Source organism: Brachyistius frenatus, unplaced genomic scaffold, assembly GCF_029030835.1.
Source record: "Brachyistius frenatus isolate BFR_SWC_R1_liver_20210118 unplaced genomic scaffold, ASM2903083v1 Contig_31, whole genome shotgun sequence".
NCBI lineage: Eukaryota > Metazoa > Chordata > Actinopteri > Embiotocidae > Brachyistius > Brachyistius frenatus.
In genome coordinates, this window is record NW_027210630.1 from 411,549 (window position 1) to 430,957 (window position 19,409).

At 40.2% G+C, this 19,409-nt stretch overlaps 2 protein-coding genes across 4 annotated transcripts; one reads left to right on the plus strand and one right to left on the minus strand.

Annotated features, from left to right (window-relative positions):
• Positions 1 to 5,881, minus strand: LOC138621549 (calcium release-activated calcium channel protein 1-like). The gene is made up of 2 exons (XM_069699697.1): positions 5,595 to 5,881; positions 1 to 3,146 (listed from the first exon to the last, which is right to left on the minus strand). The coding sequence occupies exons 1-2, from the start codon at positions 5,706 to 5,708 to the stop codon at positions 2,598 to 2,600; spliced, it is 663 nt and encodes a 220-aa protein (XP_069555798.1). The 5' UTR covers positions 5,709 to 5,881; the 3' UTR covers positions 1 to 2,597.
• Positions 5,882 to 7,785: 1,904 nt separating this feature from the next.
• kdm2ba (lysine (K)-specific demethylase 2Ba) lies at positions 7,786 to 18,848 on the plus strand. Of its 3 annotated transcripts, none has more exons than XM_069699698.1 (10): positions 7,786 to 7,926; positions 11,177 to 11,401; positions 11,607 to 11,750; positions 12,749 to 12,835; positions 13,215 to 13,502; positions 13,623 to 14,440; positions 14,565 to 14,728; positions 14,820 to 14,981; positions 15,373 to 15,591; positions 17,580 to 18,848. In XM_069699698.1, the coding sequence occupies exons 1-10, from the start codon at positions 7,873 to 7,875 to the stop codon at positions 17,759 to 17,761; spliced, it is 2,343 nt and encodes a 780-aa protein (XP_069555799.1). In that variant the 5' UTR covers positions 7,786 to 7,872; the 3' UTR covers positions 17,762 to 18,848. The 3 variants fall into 3 exon arrangements, with proteins under 3 accessions (XP_069555799.1, XP_069555801.1, XP_069555802.1); XM_069699700.1 differs by having other exon boundaries at positions 13,224 to 13,502; XM_069699701.1 differs by having other exon boundaries at positions 15,373 to 15,714; positions 17,580 to 17,670.
• Positions 18,849 to 19,409: the final 561 nt, after the last annotated feature.

Genomic DNA, 19,409 nt, shown 5'->3' on the forward strand with positions numbered 1-19,409 from the left:
CCAATCTTTTTTTTATTCTCAAATGCTGCTGACTCACAAAGCTGAAATCTCTTTCATGAGTCATTAACATCACACACAAGCAAAACTTACAATACAGTATTTACTGGAAATTATCTTTAAAATTGTGCATTGACACAAACAGTGGAACCTCTCTATATACAGTAACATACACTTGGTTAAATAAATAAACCACAAAATTGAACCAAAGTTACATGCCTTCACTTGCATCCTCCTGTTTTTAAAAAAGGCACTTGTGGTGACTTACATCAGATACGTGATTGTCTGCCTGAATAAACCCATCTTGATTTAATTCCGTTTTAGAGAAACATGATCAACATTTTATTTAACCGTCTGTAAACTAATAACCGCATACAGCTCTTTGTTTTCTACTACGTGTCACAGAGATATTATCATCATCTAGTCGTGACAATTTGGATCCAAATTTGGTCAGTATTAAAGAAAAAAATGCAATAATGGCCTTAATAGAAACATAGTATGTAACATGTATGAAACATAGTATGTAACAATATTCAGTTAACAATTCAAAATCACATTATAAAGATGCAACATTTTTGACCAAAAGATGAAATAAAAACTGTGTATTGTCCCAAATACTGAACATTTCTCGCAAAAGAACATATTTATGGATGAATATTGTGGGATATAACATACTAATAAGAAAGTTTTGTCATGAGATTGCCATGTACCAATGTTACAGTAAAGACAATAAAACTCAAATCCAAGTAAAATAAATCAGCAACATGCTTCAGGACAAAAAAAATAAAACCGAAACACAACCTCTATTCCATAAATCTGTAACCAGGTTTGTAAACTATGAAAAGTACAAAACATGAAAACACAATATTTTCAGTACATTCCTGCTTTGTAATAATACATTCAACAACACTTAAAACCAGTAACCATTTAGTATACAGTATTCCATACAATATATTTGAAATGCAAATTTCTCAAATCTTTGATTGGTTCTACAAGCAGATGACTCCTTTGGAGGAAGAAAGATGAGTCTCGAATACAGACAGACTGAGAGTGCTGCCCATAACTCATTTTGATTACCAGTCAACCCACTGTATAAAATTGTCTATCGCAAAAAGACACTTTGGTTAAAATCACTCCCTGACTACAAGTTTTTCGTTTCCCTCGGATTGCAAACAAATACTGTTGGATGTTAACATTAATACAGTCTGTTTTGTAGAATTTAAAATGTTTTTGTCACCAATCCTATTTTTTCCTATGCATACTGACTTTTGGAGGATCCTGAAAGAAGCAAAATGTAAATTGTTCACAACACCAAAGACTCATGATGAGTGAAAAGAAAAGGAGCTAACGTTTCACAAAACCTACACTGTTGAAGCCATAGGTTGACGATGCAGTGGTAGTGAGTTATATAGCAGAATGTACTGAACACTGTGTGTATGAGACTGCTTAAATAAACCAGTGAACAACACATGAAAAACTCCAGACAGAACTGAACCAGTGAGTTTTTCCATCTAAAATAAAGCTTCACTACAGACTTTATTTAAGTAGAAAAAGAAAAACTGGCCTTGTTGAGTATTCAGACAGGGAAGTGCAGCAATTCTTTTACTCTGGATTTTCCAACCTGTTCTCATTCCCAGGGTGTCCACTACTGCCGTGTTTTGAAAACTGTTGGCGTATGAAAGATAGTACACAAGGTGCTCTCTGCTCCGTGACCACCTGGGTCGAAGAAGGAGGTCGTGTATGAAAGATTATTTACATAAAATTACTTTTCTTAACCCTAGCCAGGGAGTTTTGGTGCCTTAACCTAAACAATTTGCAAACGTGTAAAATGTAACCCAATCCACGATCTTTTTCTAACCCTAACCAAGCAATTATTTGTGCGGGAAACCTCTGACATCTTGTGCGTATCTCTGAGACACTAATGAGCTGTGACGAAGGGGCAGTATTTGACGTTCCTGAGATAAGAGCAAGTTGTGATCTTCCTTTGATCAACTAATTGACCCAGATTTTACAAGATTAATATAGCTTTCTGCCGTCATTTACAAATAAACAGCAACTTATCATTGTTTACTATATAGTATACCTGTATTTGTCTCATATAAAATAATTTGCCTTCATAAGAAAGTAAAACAAATTGGTAAATGTCCCCAGTGCACTGGAGTGAGCTCCTTTAGAAATTTTAACTTTCAAATGTAATGTTACAATGTGATGATGACGACATGTCATCATACAAATTAAAGAAATGTTAAAGGTTGAGAGGAAAAGATTTACTAACGACTAAAAAGCCAAAGTAATATAGAATGTGTTGTGGTTTGTGAACATGCAACATCCAAAAGTGGACTGACCCAAAACGTGGAACACTCAAAAGATGAAGTTTGCAGTTTCAAAAGAAAAGCATTGGATAAACATAAAAAATAAAGCTTTTATAATAACCTAACCTAAAAAAAAAACAACAACCTAAAAAACAACCTAAACCTAACCTAAAAAAAAATTAAAAAAATAATCCCCTTGGGGATTAATAAAGTAACTACCTAACCTAACCTAATTTCACAAAAAAAGACTGTTTACTGTCCCTACTGTTGAATGCTCGTTGGCTGTGATCAGGGGAAGTGGACAGCTGCCTTCAGATCTTCGGTCGCAGACCTGTGATCCAGTTGGTTCTGGAGGCGAATGACCTGCTCCAGCTCTCGGATCTGCCGGTCCGTTTTATGACTCACAAGTGTGCGGTAAAAGTGGACGGCGAACATGATGAAAACAAGTCCGAACGGTACCATGATGCAAGTGGAAGCGATGGCTGCGGCCTCACCGGGACTTATGGTGCTGTTAGTTTTGTCATTGTTGCTTTTGAGGGGTAAGAACTTGACCCAACACAAGAGCATCACCTCTGTCAGGAAGAGGAGGGTGCCGATGACTGTGGAGAAAGCCCAGGCCAGCTCTATGTGGTGGTGCATGCGCTCATGGGGAGACTCGTTCACAGAGTTGAGGTTGTGAACATTGCTGACGGCTTCCAGGTTGGGGAGGATGCAGGTGCTGATCATGAGGGCGAAGAGGTGCACTGCAACCAGGACTGTGGTACAGGCACTGAAGGCTATCAGCAGCCCTGGAGGATAGTTATGATCCCGCTCCAGCTGTACCTCCACCATGGCAACCTGGGAACATCAAACAAGGAAACTGTTTATATTTGCAACACTACTTATGTGTGTATTTATGAGCTGATATCATGGAAAGCACCCAATAGAATAATGTATCAAGGCTCTTAATGACTCGAGGGGGAGCAGCTATCTGCAGCTGACATAACTGTTATTGTGAAAGTTGCATCACTGAACTGTTAAATAAATCAAATTTTAGCAGCACTGCCCTGATGTTGTAAGCAGCAACTGCTGCAACTCCCGGTCTTGTGCCTTACATTCAAAGGCTTCAAAGTACTTCCTCACTGTGACATGAGGTGAAAAAGAGAGCAATAGTATGTTATCTGATTGGTGCTAAGCTCAGGTATAGGAATCAATATCATGAGAGAAAATCATTGAGTTTGTCAAAAAATTACAAGTTAAGGCTGTTGTTAAAGTTTTCAATAAATCTGTAGAAATGTTGGAAACTGGGTAAATAAAAGTCAGGTCAAGGGTCAATACATGACTAAAAATCTACTGTACTCCATATATATTAATATAAACAGATAACTGTGCAAGTAAGACTTTGTATTATATATCTTCACATTTGACCCAAACTGCATCAGTGACACGATAAATATGGCTGCTGTGTTTACATGCACTATGACTATAGTACTACGTAATGTACTGCTTTCCACAGTGGGATCAGAGGCCCAACAATGGTCTCTTTGAGTTAAATAGCAAGCTATGTTGTGATATTTCCACCATGTGGTAAAGATATACATGAATGTTAATTACATCCAATGTAACAATCAAAAAGCCTCTTTACTTCAAGACCTAACACATGGCAGATTATGGTCAAACGTATAAATAATGAGAGCAGGGCAGCTGCAATACTGTGGTTGCATCAGTCACTACTTACTGCAATTTTGTTAATCTAAAATAAGTGACTGATAAGGCTGAGGGACATGTGCAAAAAATACCGTTTATAAAAAAAGATGATAGACTTTCTCAGCAATAGTTTTGATTCTAAAGAGTCGACTATGACTCTGGAGGATCTGTATTTATGTAAAGTTTGGTGTAGGAGGTGGATTGTATTTTTATTACAGGTGGATATTTTCAGTAGAGATTTAAAAAGGAAGAGGAAATATATTATATTGTTATTGGTGCATTTTATGATATGCTGTGTAACTGCATTGTACTTTGTGCTCCACGTTAGTCTCAAGCTTTATTTATATCACTGTTTATTTATTGTAAAAGGCTCAAAGTTACATGTGGTATTTTACATTTCACTAAAGAAAATCAAACATTTGTTTGCTCTATAGGCTGTTTTTAGAAACTTTAAATGTATCGCTGTTAGTGTTAATATGCAGCTGTGGAATATAAGTGAGTAGATTTACTCAAGTATTATACTTAAGTACAAATTCAAGGTACTTGTGCTTTACTTCAACATTTCCATTTTATGCAACTTTATACTTTCCCTCCACTACTTTTCAGAGGGAAATCTTGTAATTTGTACCCCAGTACATTTGTCTGACAACTTTAGTTACTCGTTACTTTTCAGATTACAAGTCATCCTACCCTTCCTGTGCGGTGAAAACCACGTATTTCTAAATTTGGTGATTTATAATTAACTTTTTTTTTTCTGATAAAATTAAGGATTATGTGTTCCTGTACGGGTTGAGAAAATTCTCAAGACTTCTTAAGCTAAATAAACATTTAAAAACCCACTTGGATCTGATGGAAAATGTAACAGAGATTAGCTTTTGTTATTTTAAGAGTGATGCAACACACATGATCATCTTATACAATATATGATGCATGACTGTAGAATTAACTACGCAACCATAAAGCACTTAAAACTTAGCTCAACGTTCAACAGCTACAGCAGTAAAGTGCACATTAACACAACAGTAAAACTGATCCACAAACATCATACATGATAGTAAAACACTGACAGGGAGCATTTTCTGCAATGTGTAGCCTACTTTTCTCATTTTACAGATACTTTTACTGAAGTAAAGAACCACTTCTTCCATCCCTTTTTAGATGTCAGTGCTGCTTTGCGGTCTACTTGTTTAGGCGGAAGACACGACTGGATTTGATGGCGTGTAGGCGAGAAATGTACATGTAATGTTTCTTTTCACTTGGGTCGTTGTTGTTTTCCTGTTGCACCGTCAGATATAGGCTACAGTAGGCCATATGTTGTATAAATTCACACATAATTGATTGGTTTGACGACTGTTCCTGTCTCATATTCTGACCTTGAGTTTTCATGTACTTTGGTTAACACAATGTCTTCACGGAAATAACACGGTCGTTAGAGGTACATATTGGTGCCCTCAAGCCGTAATACAGGCTTGCAAAATGACGTGATCGCCGCAGCCCTTGAAAACAATAATCTGCGTCACATACTGAAAGCGTGCTACGGCCTAAAGTTAAGCGCGCATTCGTGCATGTTAACTCTGATCTGCGTAAAGTCAAACTTACCATTGCGAAGCCCGACAAAAGAGCTGAAGTGCGACTGGTGGCTTTGAGTTTGGCTCGACTCAAGTACAGTTTTCTCCACGACAGAGCCTGCATGGAGTGTTCACTCAAACTCATTCCGAAAGTTGTTCTACAGTTTCCTTTTACAAATAAAAAATAGTTTGGAACCGAGTAGATTTACCGAACAGTGCTCGGTGGCAGATAAAATGCGCACGCAGGAAACTTTTTTCCAAAGCAATAAAACAACTAAAAGTACCGGATATAAAGCTCTCGAACTTGTGCCAAAACATTCCCCCAACAGCTGACTGGCTGTCAGAATCTATCAGGAAACACAAGGCACCCACAATCCAATGCTCTTCACAGGCGCTGGAGCAGTAAATTCGCCTCCCTGCGCCACTAATAGACTGTCTGTCATGATAGTATTTTCCTTTACGGATATAATCTACTCAGCATGCACCCCAACAGTGCAATCCACTTTTATGCATCTTTAAAATCGTTGTGTTGACTTGTGTCCTAAATTTTACATGTCAGCAGTTTTGAAATTGGTGAAAAACTGTTTGGTGATGTCTTTTATTTTAAGTTTTTAAGTTGTTGATGGCATCTGGACAAAAAATGCTACAAATTTAGGATATGAACATTTATTTACACAGAACTGGCGTAATATTTTTTTTTATATTGCTGTTATTTTAATTTGTTGCAATATTGACTAATTCGTATTAAATTTGATTTATCTATAGAATAATAAAATCATCGTTGTCCTCCACTGAGGACAGAGCAGAATTAAACATCTCAGAGACAGAATTGGAAATCTAATGTGAAATTTATGTAAATGCAAATGAACAGTAAATTATGATATGTTAAAGTGTGTTTGTGTCAGCAGCAGATCTTATAGATTGCCTCCCTTTTAAGTTTACAAAATCCATTTTGGTGTTATTATGATAGTAAAACTTAAAGCTTAAGTCATTCACAGTAGATGGGGACAGACTCATTCATTTTGAATGCTCAGCTGCTGCTTCTCAATTTTGGTGACAGTTTATCTTTCTTGCACAAAACATTTCTCACATTCACATGCAATTCTGCACGTTTGAATCTGTCCTTGCACAGTATGATTTTTTTTTTTAAATTATTATTTTAAGACTAGTGATAGTAACCAGAAGTGATTCAAGAGTCCATAACCTTCTGTTAACAGGCTGACTAAACATGCCTAACCATTAGGTGGCGCCAAAATAAAGCATTTTATCACTCTAGATGCAGTTGCTTTAGATAATTCACTGTCGTAACATCATAATTATATAATAAAGTCAAATTCCGAGTTGGCCATTTCTTGTTCTGTTGTACTCTGAAATTAAACAATGACCTTGAAATTAAAGTGCTGACTCTGGCCTTTATTTAATAGTGTTTATATCCGGTGAACTGTGTAAATATGAACTAGTTTTATACATTGTACATACACATAAATGCAAAATAAAATAAATCTTTTTTTAAATTTTTTTTTTAAACATTTGTTGACAAATCCCTTGCAATCTCCAGAGGCCATCCACATTAACCATCAACATTAATGATATAGGGTTCAGGCGGTGTCATGCTTGTTCTTCAGCAGTTTTTTAATTCTTACTTATTTGGAGGGCTTTTTGCTTTTAGCTTGCGTACAAGCAGAAATTACGAATAAGCATCACTAACACTAAATATAGCCTATTACACAAAATGTCAAATAAACTACTGTATGCACAGTTTAAAACCATTAGTAACCCACTAAAACCTTAGGGATTAAAATGTTAAATAAATCAAATAAACCTTTGAAGAATTTAATCTGTCACTGACTCATACAGAGCAAAAACAGCAGAAGCAGAGACGGACGTGTGTAGGAGTGAGTCCTCTTGTTTTACCTGCTTATCTTCACTTCCTGTTACTATGGTGCTGCATTCAGGTTACACGTTAATAAGCGTTTCCAACCTTGCCAGCTTTTGTTTAGGATTTTGTGGCGCCGAAACCTTGATATCATGTTTTTCTTTTCTCTTTCTTTACTTTTTTTTTTTTTTTTTTTTACATCTAAAACTCACTGTGTTTCCCTTTACATTTTTCAGTCCTCTGGTTTTTTAGAAACCTGAATGCTGTAGGTGGATAAAGTAAGCAGGAAGTTGTTGTTTTTCCCCAAGGTTCCTGAACGTAACACCGTGAACAGCTAGCTAGCAGCTGCCTGTGTCGGTGTGATGCGAAGGAGGAGGCTTGTGCAGCCATGTTAGTTTTCTCTGCCGTTCACAAACGATGAGAGAGAGGAGTCATGGCCTTATCATTGAGCGGAGACGATGAGGAATATGATTCAGAGTCTGAGCAGGTACGAGCTCCCGCATTTTTTTGTTGTTGATATAACCTTTCGTGTGTTATGCCAAAGTGCGTAGCGAGAAAGAAAGCCGTTTGTGAGCATTTTGCTTCGGGTTAACGTCAGGTTTTCACCCGCTCTTCTTCTCTATGTAGGTTAATCGGGTTGAAAAGAGAAATGTGTCGTCGTCTTCTTCTTCTTCTTCTTCTCTCGGAAAGGTTACAAAACCGAATAGCCGGCTAAATCTTCCGTACACCGTTCAATTAACTGGCGGTGGTCAGATTTGATACCATGCACGTCCAAACACACCGCGTCCTATATCTCTTCCTGGACACCATCTATCGTGTTTAGCCACCGCTGACCCACTTTATACCGACCACTTTCCTCCCGAGTCAGGTTGGGGGACCAGAACCTCGATATCACCGAGCAGCGAGGTGGTAAACCGTTCAACTTTGTGGCTGGCTCGTGCTGTGATTTCCTCAGCCGCACTTATTGCAAATGCTTGTCTTGTGATTGATTTCCTCACGCTTTCAAAACTTGTCCCACCACCTCTCTGCGCCTTTAAGAAGGCTTTAGGGCAAAATGTTGTTGAGGAGGTGGGAGGAGGTGGGGGGGGGGGAGAGGGAACAATGAAGTGGCTCGACTTCTGTTGCTTGTTTATCCAGTGGTTCTCAAACTAGGGTGCAGTGAACCCTTCATAACCCCCCCCCCCTCGGCTGTAAGATTTCTAACTGTATTTTGTCAGTATGTTGTTGTTTTTTTGTCTCTGGAAGTCAACGTGCTGTAAACTCGACATGTGTGGACAAAGTTTTCATCTGTGGAATGAAACGCACGTTTGATGGGGTCAAACAGCATGAATGCTTTCTGACAGAGCTTGTGGGATATTACACAAGCCTCCATTAGACACTTGGCATGAGCGATTCAGGAGAAATATGAGGAGTGCTGATGTAAGAGCCAGAGCCTTTGTGCATTGTGCTTACACAATATTTATACCCACAAACACCCATTAATCATCAAAGATGTATTTCTGTTTGTGACAGATTGTTGGGAGACAGTCACACACGCTGGTATTTGTGTTAAGGACCGCTGTACATGAGCAGCAGATGATGAGCCTTGTGACTTCCTCCCACTGAACTAACACGCTGGAGCTGAGTCAGAAGACTGCGCTCAGAATATAGGCCATGGTTTTGTTCACAGGCCTCAGCAACCAATCCCAAATTCCTGACATATCATCGCAGAGAGTTACAGTAAAGACGAGTCAGCTGAGCTGCTCTGCAGAGAGGCTGGGGCTGCTTCGATTTGTTTGTTTATTAGAGTACAGTAGCAAAGTACGCGTCCCAAGAGCTGCAGGGGACGAAGGAAACGCCACTTATTTGTTGTGATTGAAACTATGCGTGGACTTTACAAGTAGACCACGTCAGTTTACACAAGACATTAGAGAAACTTTTTGTGACCGAAAAGGTCAGGAACACAATGAGGCAGCTGAATTAAAAAAAACAAAAAACATTGTGTGATTGTTGACCGTCGCAGTCATCCCCGCAGCAGCAGTCGCTGCCTTTCCTTTGATGTTTCCTTCCCGTATTTCCACGGGTCGTGAAATGGATTAATGGCAAGCTGTGAAGAGCCCTGTTTTGTCTAAATGTTCCATCAGCACCAGCTTGAAAAAGACAAGCTGCTGAGTGGGAAAAACATACAGGTATGGATTTCAAAAACATGTTTCCTGAGGGAAAGTGAAGACAACAGTTTGTGGTAAACATGAGGGAACATGTTGTGGTTGTCATTTCATTAGTGAGTCACTTGTCAGGTTTCTCCTCTCGTTCTACGTAATATGATTCAGAACGCAGGAGTCGAGAGTTTGTCATTTTCCTGGAATATCTTGTTCTACATATCGTTTTACCTGTTTGACCTGTCCATAACACTCTGCCATTGTATTTCAGAAAAGAAACCAACGTGCTCTCTTGATGCTTTTTCATAAAATAGTCTTGTGTTATAAGTGATAGCTGCTCAAAGAGCTACATTTATCTGTAGTATGTAAACTGTGTCGTTATCAGTAACAAAGTAAGACAAATGACATCAAGAAAGTGCTCACAGCTACACAGTAAATCATAACCTCCTCCTGTGAGATTATTTTTATCCATCTCTCGCAGTCCTCCAGTCAAACAGCTGCCACCAGCAAGGCAAATGTGTTGCCAAGGTAACCTCTCCTGCTAGAACAAGAATCACTGTAATGGCCTATGACTTGTCTCATTTTCATAGTGCTTTGTAGCCCTGCCATGGCAACAGCGAGGAGTCTATAGAAATGTGAGAAATTCACAGAAGTGAGTTTAGTAAATTCAGTTAATTGATTACTCGATAAAGAGAAAATGAATCAACAATTATTACTCATTGATTTGCCATTTAAATTGTTTTTAAAACACAACACCAAACATTTTCTGGTTGCAGCTGCTCACGTGAAGATTTGCTCCTTTTTTTGTTGACTTATAGTCTTATATTTGTAAATTAAACATTCTTCTGACCTTTATTCAGACAATAAAACCATTATAATACTGACAGATGTTCCTGTAGGCTTGTGGAAACTGTGATGAGCTTTTTAAATATAATTTTCTGACAAGTCTATGCATTTCATTTAGTACTATTTTTAGAATCAAAACATGTAAAACATTTGCTTTTTCCATTTTCTAAATTGTGATGACTTGAGGCTTTTCTTTGACTTACGTGATGGTAAACTAGATAGACCATTTTTTTCTGATTTCTGACTGCCGCTTAATAAAAGTAGAGATTGGGAGATGTAGTGTGCTGTCAAAAATTAGAAGAGCCATTTTTCATAAAAATTTATTCTTTTTTTTCTAGATAAAACAATTAATTGAAAAAGGACTGTTTAACTGATTATAGCCAGAATGCTTGGAACAAACGTTTAATGAGGGTCCTTAATCAGTACCTGTTTCCATGTGTCTCTAGTCACTTCAGGAGGCGTAAAATCAATTCAGCTGTTGAAAACATGCTTGTTGTTGAAATTTTTGTTGCAGCTGGATCATTTGGCTGTTATGGAGCAGCAGGAATAGCCTGTTAAACCAGCATGTGTCTTACATTGGTACAACATCAGTTTGATGCCGTTACTGATGCAATGTATGTTTCAGCAGTTTGGGACAGATTATCTTACTTAAAAACCCATAAACACATTTGTTGTTTCTGGGTACAAACTGACGCAAACTCTCTTAATTTACTGGCCTTCATTAAACCGCTCTCACTGTCTTTTGTCTTCCAGCAACGGGCAGCCAACCGGCCGAAGCCCAAGATGGGGACGTCGTCAGCCGTTAAGCTGCCGTCCAACCGCAGCTCGTCCGGAGCCAGACGCAGAAGGACGCGCTGCCGGAAGTGTGAGGCGTGCCTCCGGACTGAATGTGGAGAGTGTCACTTCTGTAAGGACATGAAGAAGTTCGGCGGGCCGGGGCGCATGAAACAGTCCTGCATTATGAGACAATGCATCGCGGTGAGTCGGTAGTAGAAAGTACTATAACACAGTTGAATTTATCATTTTAGAGAGCATTTTCCACACCTGTTAATAAATAAGACTGAAGAAAATAATTTGCAATAAATTGCAAGTTTGGAACAGCAGTAAACTAGAGACATTATGTCATTCATTTTAAATGTGTTTATTTCTGCTTTTTGTGTTTGTTTGTTCTTGATCCATACAGCCCGTGTTGCCCCACACTGCAGTGTGTGTGGTGTGTAAAGAAGCAGGGAAGGAGGACACACTCGAGGACGAGGAGGACAAGTTCAACTTCATGCTAATGGAGTGCTCCATCTGCAATGAGATCGTCCATCCCAACTGCCTCAAGGTACAGAGACCCTGACTGAGAGCAGTTGAATGACTCCACCTCAATCAAGTCATTCTCATGGTGACTCATTGTGTTATAGCAGTGTGCCAGGAACCCAAGGTCATTTTAACATTAAGGGAGTGATTCAGGCAGTTGGACTGCAGTCACTGAAGGTAATTGGATGTGGAAATGGCATTGTTTATATAATATTCATCACACCCATCATTTTTATGTGTTTGTGAAGTTGTTATGACTCAAGCATGACAGCATCATGTTTGAGGATTTGACTCCCAGCACATACTCAGTAAAACAAGCAATCAGGAATTAAAACCATGTACAACAGGATTTCAATTTGATTTTCTCTAAAGGATTTGTGGAAGTAGACTTGACTACTAGTAGTACTAGAAGTAGACTAGACTTGACTGGTTGAAGCCTTGAAGACAACTCATAAGATTAAGATAAAAAAAAAAATGTAAAGCAGCACACGCCCTGTTTGTAACTGGCAGGCTGTTTGTATAGGCTAGGTCAAACCAGTTTCTGAAACATGCACTGTCTAGTTGTTTTGCATGCAGCAGCTAAGGTATTGTAATGCATTTATTTATCAGATACAAAGTGAAGTAAACAAAACAAAAAACTAAAATCAGTCGTTTAAGGTATATCTGTTGTTTCAAACATCTGGTAGAACTTGCTTTCTCAATGGCTTGTCTCTTCACGTAACCTCAGACCGACACGATAATGTTGCGATCAGGGTTCTGTGGTGGCCACTCAGCATTCAGAGGTGCATATTGAAACCAGGAAGGGATCTCTTTACCATCCGTACTTCCCTTTTCTATAGAATCCACGGAGCAAGAGTCTGCATGCTAGCTATGGCTGAGGTTCAAGTGCGCTGACCTGCCTAACAAGCACATGTCACAGCAGGCGCTTTCACTTCCTTGTCTTGTTTCTATTAAACACACTGTACTCTGTTAAAGCTGGCTGTTGTGGTTGAAATCTGGCTTATCTTTCTGTTGGTTTATCAGGTGAGCGATGCCTCCGGAGTGGTGAATGATGAACTCCCCAACTGCTGGGAATGTCCCAAATGCAACCATGCTGGGAAAAGTGGAAAAGTGAGTACAAATATGTGGGAGTCAGGGGATTTAGATTGAGTTGCAGCTCACTATCTGTGTGTATTTTCAGAAAACTATAAAAAGAAAAAAAGAAATACTACAAAAGAGTTTTGGTATTATAGTCCACTTTCTCTTTCACTGCTTCCAGTACCTCAGTGTGCAGATGAGCTTGCCACTTCCTGTTTATGCTTTTCTTGTACGTGAAAGTAATTCATGTGACTGTGTCCGTCACAGAAGCAGGAAACCACTGATGTACAATTTGTTTTGGTCACAGGGATGAGTTGATTAAACCTTAGGTACACTTGTAGGTACACAGTTGTTTGTGCTTGTCACGATAGGCAAAAGGTATAAAGTTGTCTCGCAATTATTGTCCCCTCTGGTATTGAAGCAAAAAAGGGGTCCAGGGTTCAAGTACGCCTCCAACCTCCCTGGCTCTTTGCTGAGGGAACAGAAGCCAGTGAAGGAGGATGGGGACGTTTCCTCTGCAGCCAAGAGGAGACCGGACCGGGAGGAGACACCCAGGTACAGACCAGAAGAGACCCTCCACCGACAGCCACCGCTGCTCTCCCCCAGCGGCCTGCCACGGCCCAGGCCCGAGGACAAACTGAGGAAGAAGAGGAAGCTGTTTGATGATGAGGAGGAGGAGGATCTCGGCGTGAGGAAGAAGGTTTGTGTAATTAACAGAGACCGACATGATAGATTCATGTGTTTAGGGGTAATTTGATGAACCAAACCAAACCAAAATGTCAAGTAAGTCATTTTTATATCATTTGGTTTTCACCTGTAGGAAAAGTCAGATGATCCCTACTTTTCCAAACTTCTGCACCAAATTAAGACAGAAGAGGAGGATGAAGACGCTTATGACGAAGAGGACGAGGAAGGACGGGAGCCTCACTTCCGGAGTGGCATTGAGAGGAAAGGGCGTTTTGGAGATGCTGAAGAAGAAGGGGATTACAAAGATTCCAGGATTGACTTTTTGAATCCCTGCATTAAAACACCGGTTGGAGACAGCGACCAGTCTCACTGCAGCTCTCCACAGGCCGGCCCCAGCAGCGAGGGCGGAAGTGAGACCCAGGAAAAAGGCCCACGTCCAAAGGCTCGCCGCAAGCGGCGTTTACCTAATAGAGAGCTGAGCCGAGAGCTGAGCAAAGCTCTGAACCAGGAAATCCAGAAGACGGAGGACTGCCTGGCCAACGAGAACCGGCAGCCCCTCAAAGTGGAACCTGAGACGGAGAACGAGGAGCCCAAGAGGTTGTTCCGCAACGGTAATGAAATCGGAGACCAGAGGGCTCACCTCAAGACCAAAGAGATGAACGGGACCCCCTGGGAGCTGCGCCACTTCTATCCGAGCCCGATCACCCCGCTGGGCTTCAACAGGAGCACCCCGACCAACCGGCCGGTGCCCCCACGCTCCCCACCCAAGTGTGTCCAAATGGAGCGGCACGTCATTCGGCCCCCTCCGATCAGCCCGCCTCCCGACAGACTGCCGCTGAAAGACGGCAAAACACACGTCATACAGCGTGAGGTGTGGATGAAGATATTTCGCTACCTCACACACCAGGAGCTGTGTGTCTGCATGAGAGTCTGCAAGACGTGGAACAGATGGTAAATGCACAGCACATATTTCTATGCAAAAACATCCCAAAAGGAGTAATGTGAGATTTCTTTGGAGTGCTTTGCTTTGACATCGTTGATATGACCTACAGCACAAATCTTTCTTTGTCGCTAGGTGTTGTGATAAAAGACTTTGGACAAAGATCGATCTGAACCGCTGCACCTCCATCACTCCACTCATGCTAAGTGGGATTATCCGCCGACAGCCAGTTTGCCTGGACCTCAGCTGGACCAACATTTCCAAGAAACAATTAAGCTGGCTTATTAATAGATTGCCAGGTAAATATGATTGATTGTTAATCTGTAAAATGTTCTTTTTCTGTTTCACTTGTTCTGCATCGGTGTTTTTAAATGCTTCTGTGTCTCTCAGGCCTGCGACTGTTAAAGTTATCGGGCTGTTCCTGGGCTGCTGTATCTGCACTCTGCACCTCCAGCTGCCCTTTGCTGCGCACCCTGGACGTCCAGTGGGTGGAGGGGCTCAAAGACGCGCAGATGAGGGACCTCCTGTCGCCCCCCACAGACAACAGACCAGGTAAAATACAAGCACCGTCATGAAAGTGTTTTTTTATTTCTGCCTGTTGAATGCAATGTTTCATAATGCAATCGCATTATTTAACGATTAAAACCCTCAGTGATTACTCCACTGAATGTAAACTATTGTGGATTAAAACTTGTGAGCGGGTGGGTTTCCTGTTGATGGTGGATCAGTCGTATTTGTGAACATTTTATTGCGTCCATTCTCTAGACCAGAAATGATTTGTCTTGAAACACCTCCTTTAGGTTTAGGTCTTAAGAATAAAACATTATAAATAAAATTAGGTTTCTTGCAAGTAAAAACCATAATTTGAGCTCGTAGGTGTCTTATATACCGTTTAGACTATCTGTTGACAGAATACAGAAATTGATATGTGATTAACCAACAGGTCAATTGGACAACCGCTGCAAGCTGCGGAACGTGGAAGACCTGCGGCTGGCGGGGCTGGACATCACCGACACGTCATTACGTCTCATCACTCGACAGATGCCTCTGCTCTCCAGGCTAGACCTGAGCTACTGCAACCACATCAACGACCAGTCAGTCAACCTGCTGACAGCAGCAGGGACTACAACCAGAGACTCACTCGCAGAAATCAACCTGTCAGGTGAGATGTGGGACCCAACGAGCAGCATCACAGGAATACACAGGCAACAGACAACTGCAGGGGTTCTGGTGTGATACAGTTGTTAGTTCCTTAAACTGGGAGTCCCCACAAGTCACTTTTCCGGTAAGGTTTTTTTTGTCATGTGAGTAAAATTTTTCCTTAAGTAGAATGTTTATCAATATAAACTGAACATTAAAAGAGCCACAAAATACCGCTCTATGTCTCTCTCTTAATATCTAACATGAAAAAGGGCAATACAAAATCTGACATTTTGACTTGTTGCAGGAAAAGAACAGGTGTTACTAATAGCCCAAAGGATGGCTTTGCTTTTTTTTAAATGCTAGTGTTTCAGCAAACCGTGACAGCGAGTCAACATGTACACCACCTGGGCCCTTAAACCACAGCATCTTTTGTATTTCTATTTACACCTGTGCTCACAATGCCTTCCTCTGAAAAGGCTCTCTACTTTTTTTATTAGACAAACAAAAGAATGGCTTTTGCCGTTTCACAGTTACCTGCTGCGTCAGGTAACTATTTTGAAGCACCTGGTTGGCAGGAAGAAAAGGTACAAGTCTGTGCTTATTTCTTCATTCCAGCTGACTTGGAGAATAAAACAGGGTTTCCCACTAACACGCTGTCAATCAGTGCGCTCTCAAAGTGCTCATATTATAACCGCAGAGTAGGAGGATGGAGTATGTTTATGTTAATGCAGTTGTACCACAGCTGATATTAAGCACTGAATTATTTAAATGCTGTGACTTCACCGCTGCACCTTCTTCAGGACTTCAGTGGGGTTATTAATGATCGCTTCTGTCCCACACACAGAGGTGTTTGTCACTTACTCTGCTTGTTTCGACTTCTGTGCAGACTGGGTGGAGCTCTGACAGAACTATGTAAAATCACCAAAATAAACGGCCAAATTAACCTGCAAGAATGTGACTCCTCCAGACCAGCAAGTGTAGCAAATTAACAAGCTGTCAATTGAGCTATTTTTTGTTTACACGCCTACACAGTCCTCTGAAGAGGACACCTGCATAGTTGACTCTTTGGGTTAGTAAATTGAAGCAATTCAAAAATGGCTCATTGGCTCTTATTAGCTGCGGTTATATGCGCACACATTTCTTCATTCAGAAGAATGTTTTCGGGTCAGCTGTTTACATGTGATGTGATTCTATAGGGTCTGTTGTTTACATGCACAGATGCATCAATTGGAACAGCTGTGTCACATAAAAAAAATGCTGCATACCTCAAGTGTTTGATCGCCACTAGTCTGCTTCTAAATGGTCGTGATACTCTTACAACCAAACCAACTCATCACCCTAACAACAAACACAACCAGTACGAGCCAATCAGAGCCAGAGTAGGGTGGATCTCTGGGCAAGAAAAATGTGTGGGGGGAAAATATGGAGAGCCATCATCTGTTCAGCAGTATAAAGCATTATTGTGTTGCTCTTAATGAAGCAACAGCTGGGCAACAACACATGTTCAGTTCTTTTAAGAGGTTGCATCACAAACAAACTCTGCTGTGGTTCAGTTCAGCTTGGAAGCCTTCTGAATTTGTATTTGTTAGAAAAATGTAAGTCCACTTTATTTTAAATAAAAATGTGCATGTGCAGAAAGAATGCTGCTTGGAAGTATTCACGTTCATTCTTTACCAGTTAAAATGTTTCTTTCTGATCAGTTCATGATAAGGTTTACATTTCACGTGTTCTGGGGCTGTTTAGTCTGAGTGAGGTGGTTATGTGGAGCTTTTAAACAGCTTTTAAACTGAGCATTCGGCTCCATGGTTTCTTGCGCTCAGCTAACCTATAGGGCTTAAACTGGGCTTAGATAGAAGGAGGTTTGAAAATTCCTGGCATTTTACATGAATTTACAAATCTGTTTTGTATTCCACGTAACGCCTCTTAAGTGGACCATAGTTAAAGGTGAAAGTTTAGCAGCAATTATCTCCACGCATCTGATCGTTGCTCTCTCTTGTTTCCTCTTAGTGTGTAACCGCGTCACAGACCATTCCCTAAACTTTTTCAAGCGGTGTGGAAGCATCTGTCAGATCGACCTCCGCTTCTGCAAGCAGGTGACGAGGACGGCGTGCGAAAGGTTCATCGCAGAGATGTCTGTGAGCGTGCCGTTCAGGCTGAAAGAGGACAAACTGCTGCAAAAGACAAGCTAGTCCCTAAGAGGACAAAAAGCTTTGAAAGACTGTCTTTGCACTTAATGGAGCAATTGGTCCCTTTTAATGAATCTAAATCGCTGTCCCAGTCAACTGAGGTGAGAGATTTCTGAATGGAGAGGTTGGACTCTTATGTGAGGTGATAAACATTCACTGGACAGAGAAAGAGGAAATGGCATGCTTGTATTTCTGTTGAGACTGTACTTTTATAAAGACGTGCTTGTAATTGACCGTCGGGTTATTTCTATTCTTTAAATATTTGAAAACATAGTATTTTTATACCAGCATCATTTCATGAGTTTACAGTGTCTCAGGAGCAACATTTCACAGAGAGACTGTCCGGCATGTGAACTGAAAACTGTCCCCTTCAGTTTCCCTTCATGTAACAGTGTCTATGTGCCAAAATCTGCATTTGATATCATGTCACCTCAGTATCCAACAAAAAAACAAAACAGCTTGTACAGTAATATCTGATTAAATACTTTGAATATTTAGAATGTATTTCAAAATCATAAAACAGAATAAACAAATTTCATACTCCTGTTACATCCTCACGCCTTCATTATGTTAGTAATTTGAATTTTGGAGTGTTTTTCTTGATGGGGTTTTCATCAATATTTCAACATTAATTTATTGATTTTTTTTTTTTTTTTTTTTTATAACAGTTTGTATTTATTCATTTATTCAGTAACTTAACATAGATGTCTCTTATACCTGGATCAAATAATGCGTGCAAATAATTGATCAGGATGGGGTTGAGCCTGATGCAGCACCCAGTTGATGGAGGTTCAACACCCAAAAGTCAGCAGCAATAGTTGACAGTCACAGCAAACCTGACCCTGACTTTTCTATAATGCAGTCAACCTCACACATCTGGATCTCTATACTGGTTTATATAAACAATTAACTATGACCTTTGCAAATAACTCGTTTGCAGACATTTAAAGATATACTCCACACAGTAGGTGTTGTATTTTGGGTGTTGTGCTGTAATCTATCACCTCAGGTGAATGTGATATTGTTTATATTTGTAAAATCCAAAAATGAAGTGATAATATGCATTAAAAGAATTTCATTTGTACCATCATTGAGTCTGTTCTCTTTGCCATTTTTCCAATGCAGCTGAAGGATTTGCTCTCTGAAGTAGGCGCTCATGGGTAGCAGTGTTTTACATTGATGGAGGTGCATTTTAATCCCTTGTGACCCGTTAAAATGAGGCTTGAGAGTTGGTTTGAGAAACCTTATTATAGATTATGGTCTCAGTGGATATGAGTGATTGTGGTCTGTTTGTGCGTCACTTTGGTTCAGACTGAAATATTTCTTACCATCATGACATTTTGTTCAAGGGAGGACGAATCCCCCTGACTTTTCTTCCTTTATCATAACCATTACACCTGCGAGACATTAGCATGTCAGCGTGTTGACCTCAAGTACAAAAATAATTAGTTGTCTGTTGTGTACAAACGCCTGAAACTAAAAATCAAGGTTGGCTTCTGTAGCCCAGAAGGGACAAACCAAACTCTGGCTCTAGAGAAAGCCTTTTCCACTTTTTGCAGGTAGTGTAGTCTTGCTTGGAAAGAGAAGGTGAGGTGAGGGGTGTTCAGTTGGTTACAATCTGCAACTTCACCACTAGATGTCACTATATTTT

Excerpts from the sequence above, each read along its gene's own strand:
- LOC138621549 (XM_069699697.1), bottom strand. The coding sequence starts at position 5,708 with ATGAGTTTGAGTGAACACTCCATGCAGGCTCTGTCGTGGAGAAAACTG. Across the intron at positions 3,147-5,594 it reads TTTTGTCGGGCTTCGCAATG|GTTGCCATGGTGGAGGTACA; the intron begins GTAAGTTTGACT and ends TGATGTTCCCAG.
- kdm2ba (XM_069699698.1), top strand. The coding sequence starts at position 7,873 with ATGGCCTTATCATTGAGCGGAGACGATGAGGAATATGATTCAGAGTCT. Across the intron at positions 11,402-11,606 it reads TTATGAGACAATGCATCGCG|CCCGTGTTGCCCCACACTGC; the intron begins GTGAGTCGGTAG and ends TGATCCATACAG. Across the intron at positions 14,729-14,819 it reads GCTTATTAATAGATTGCCAG|GCCTGCGACTGTTAAAGTTA; the intron begins GTAAATATGATT and ends TGTGTCTCTCAG.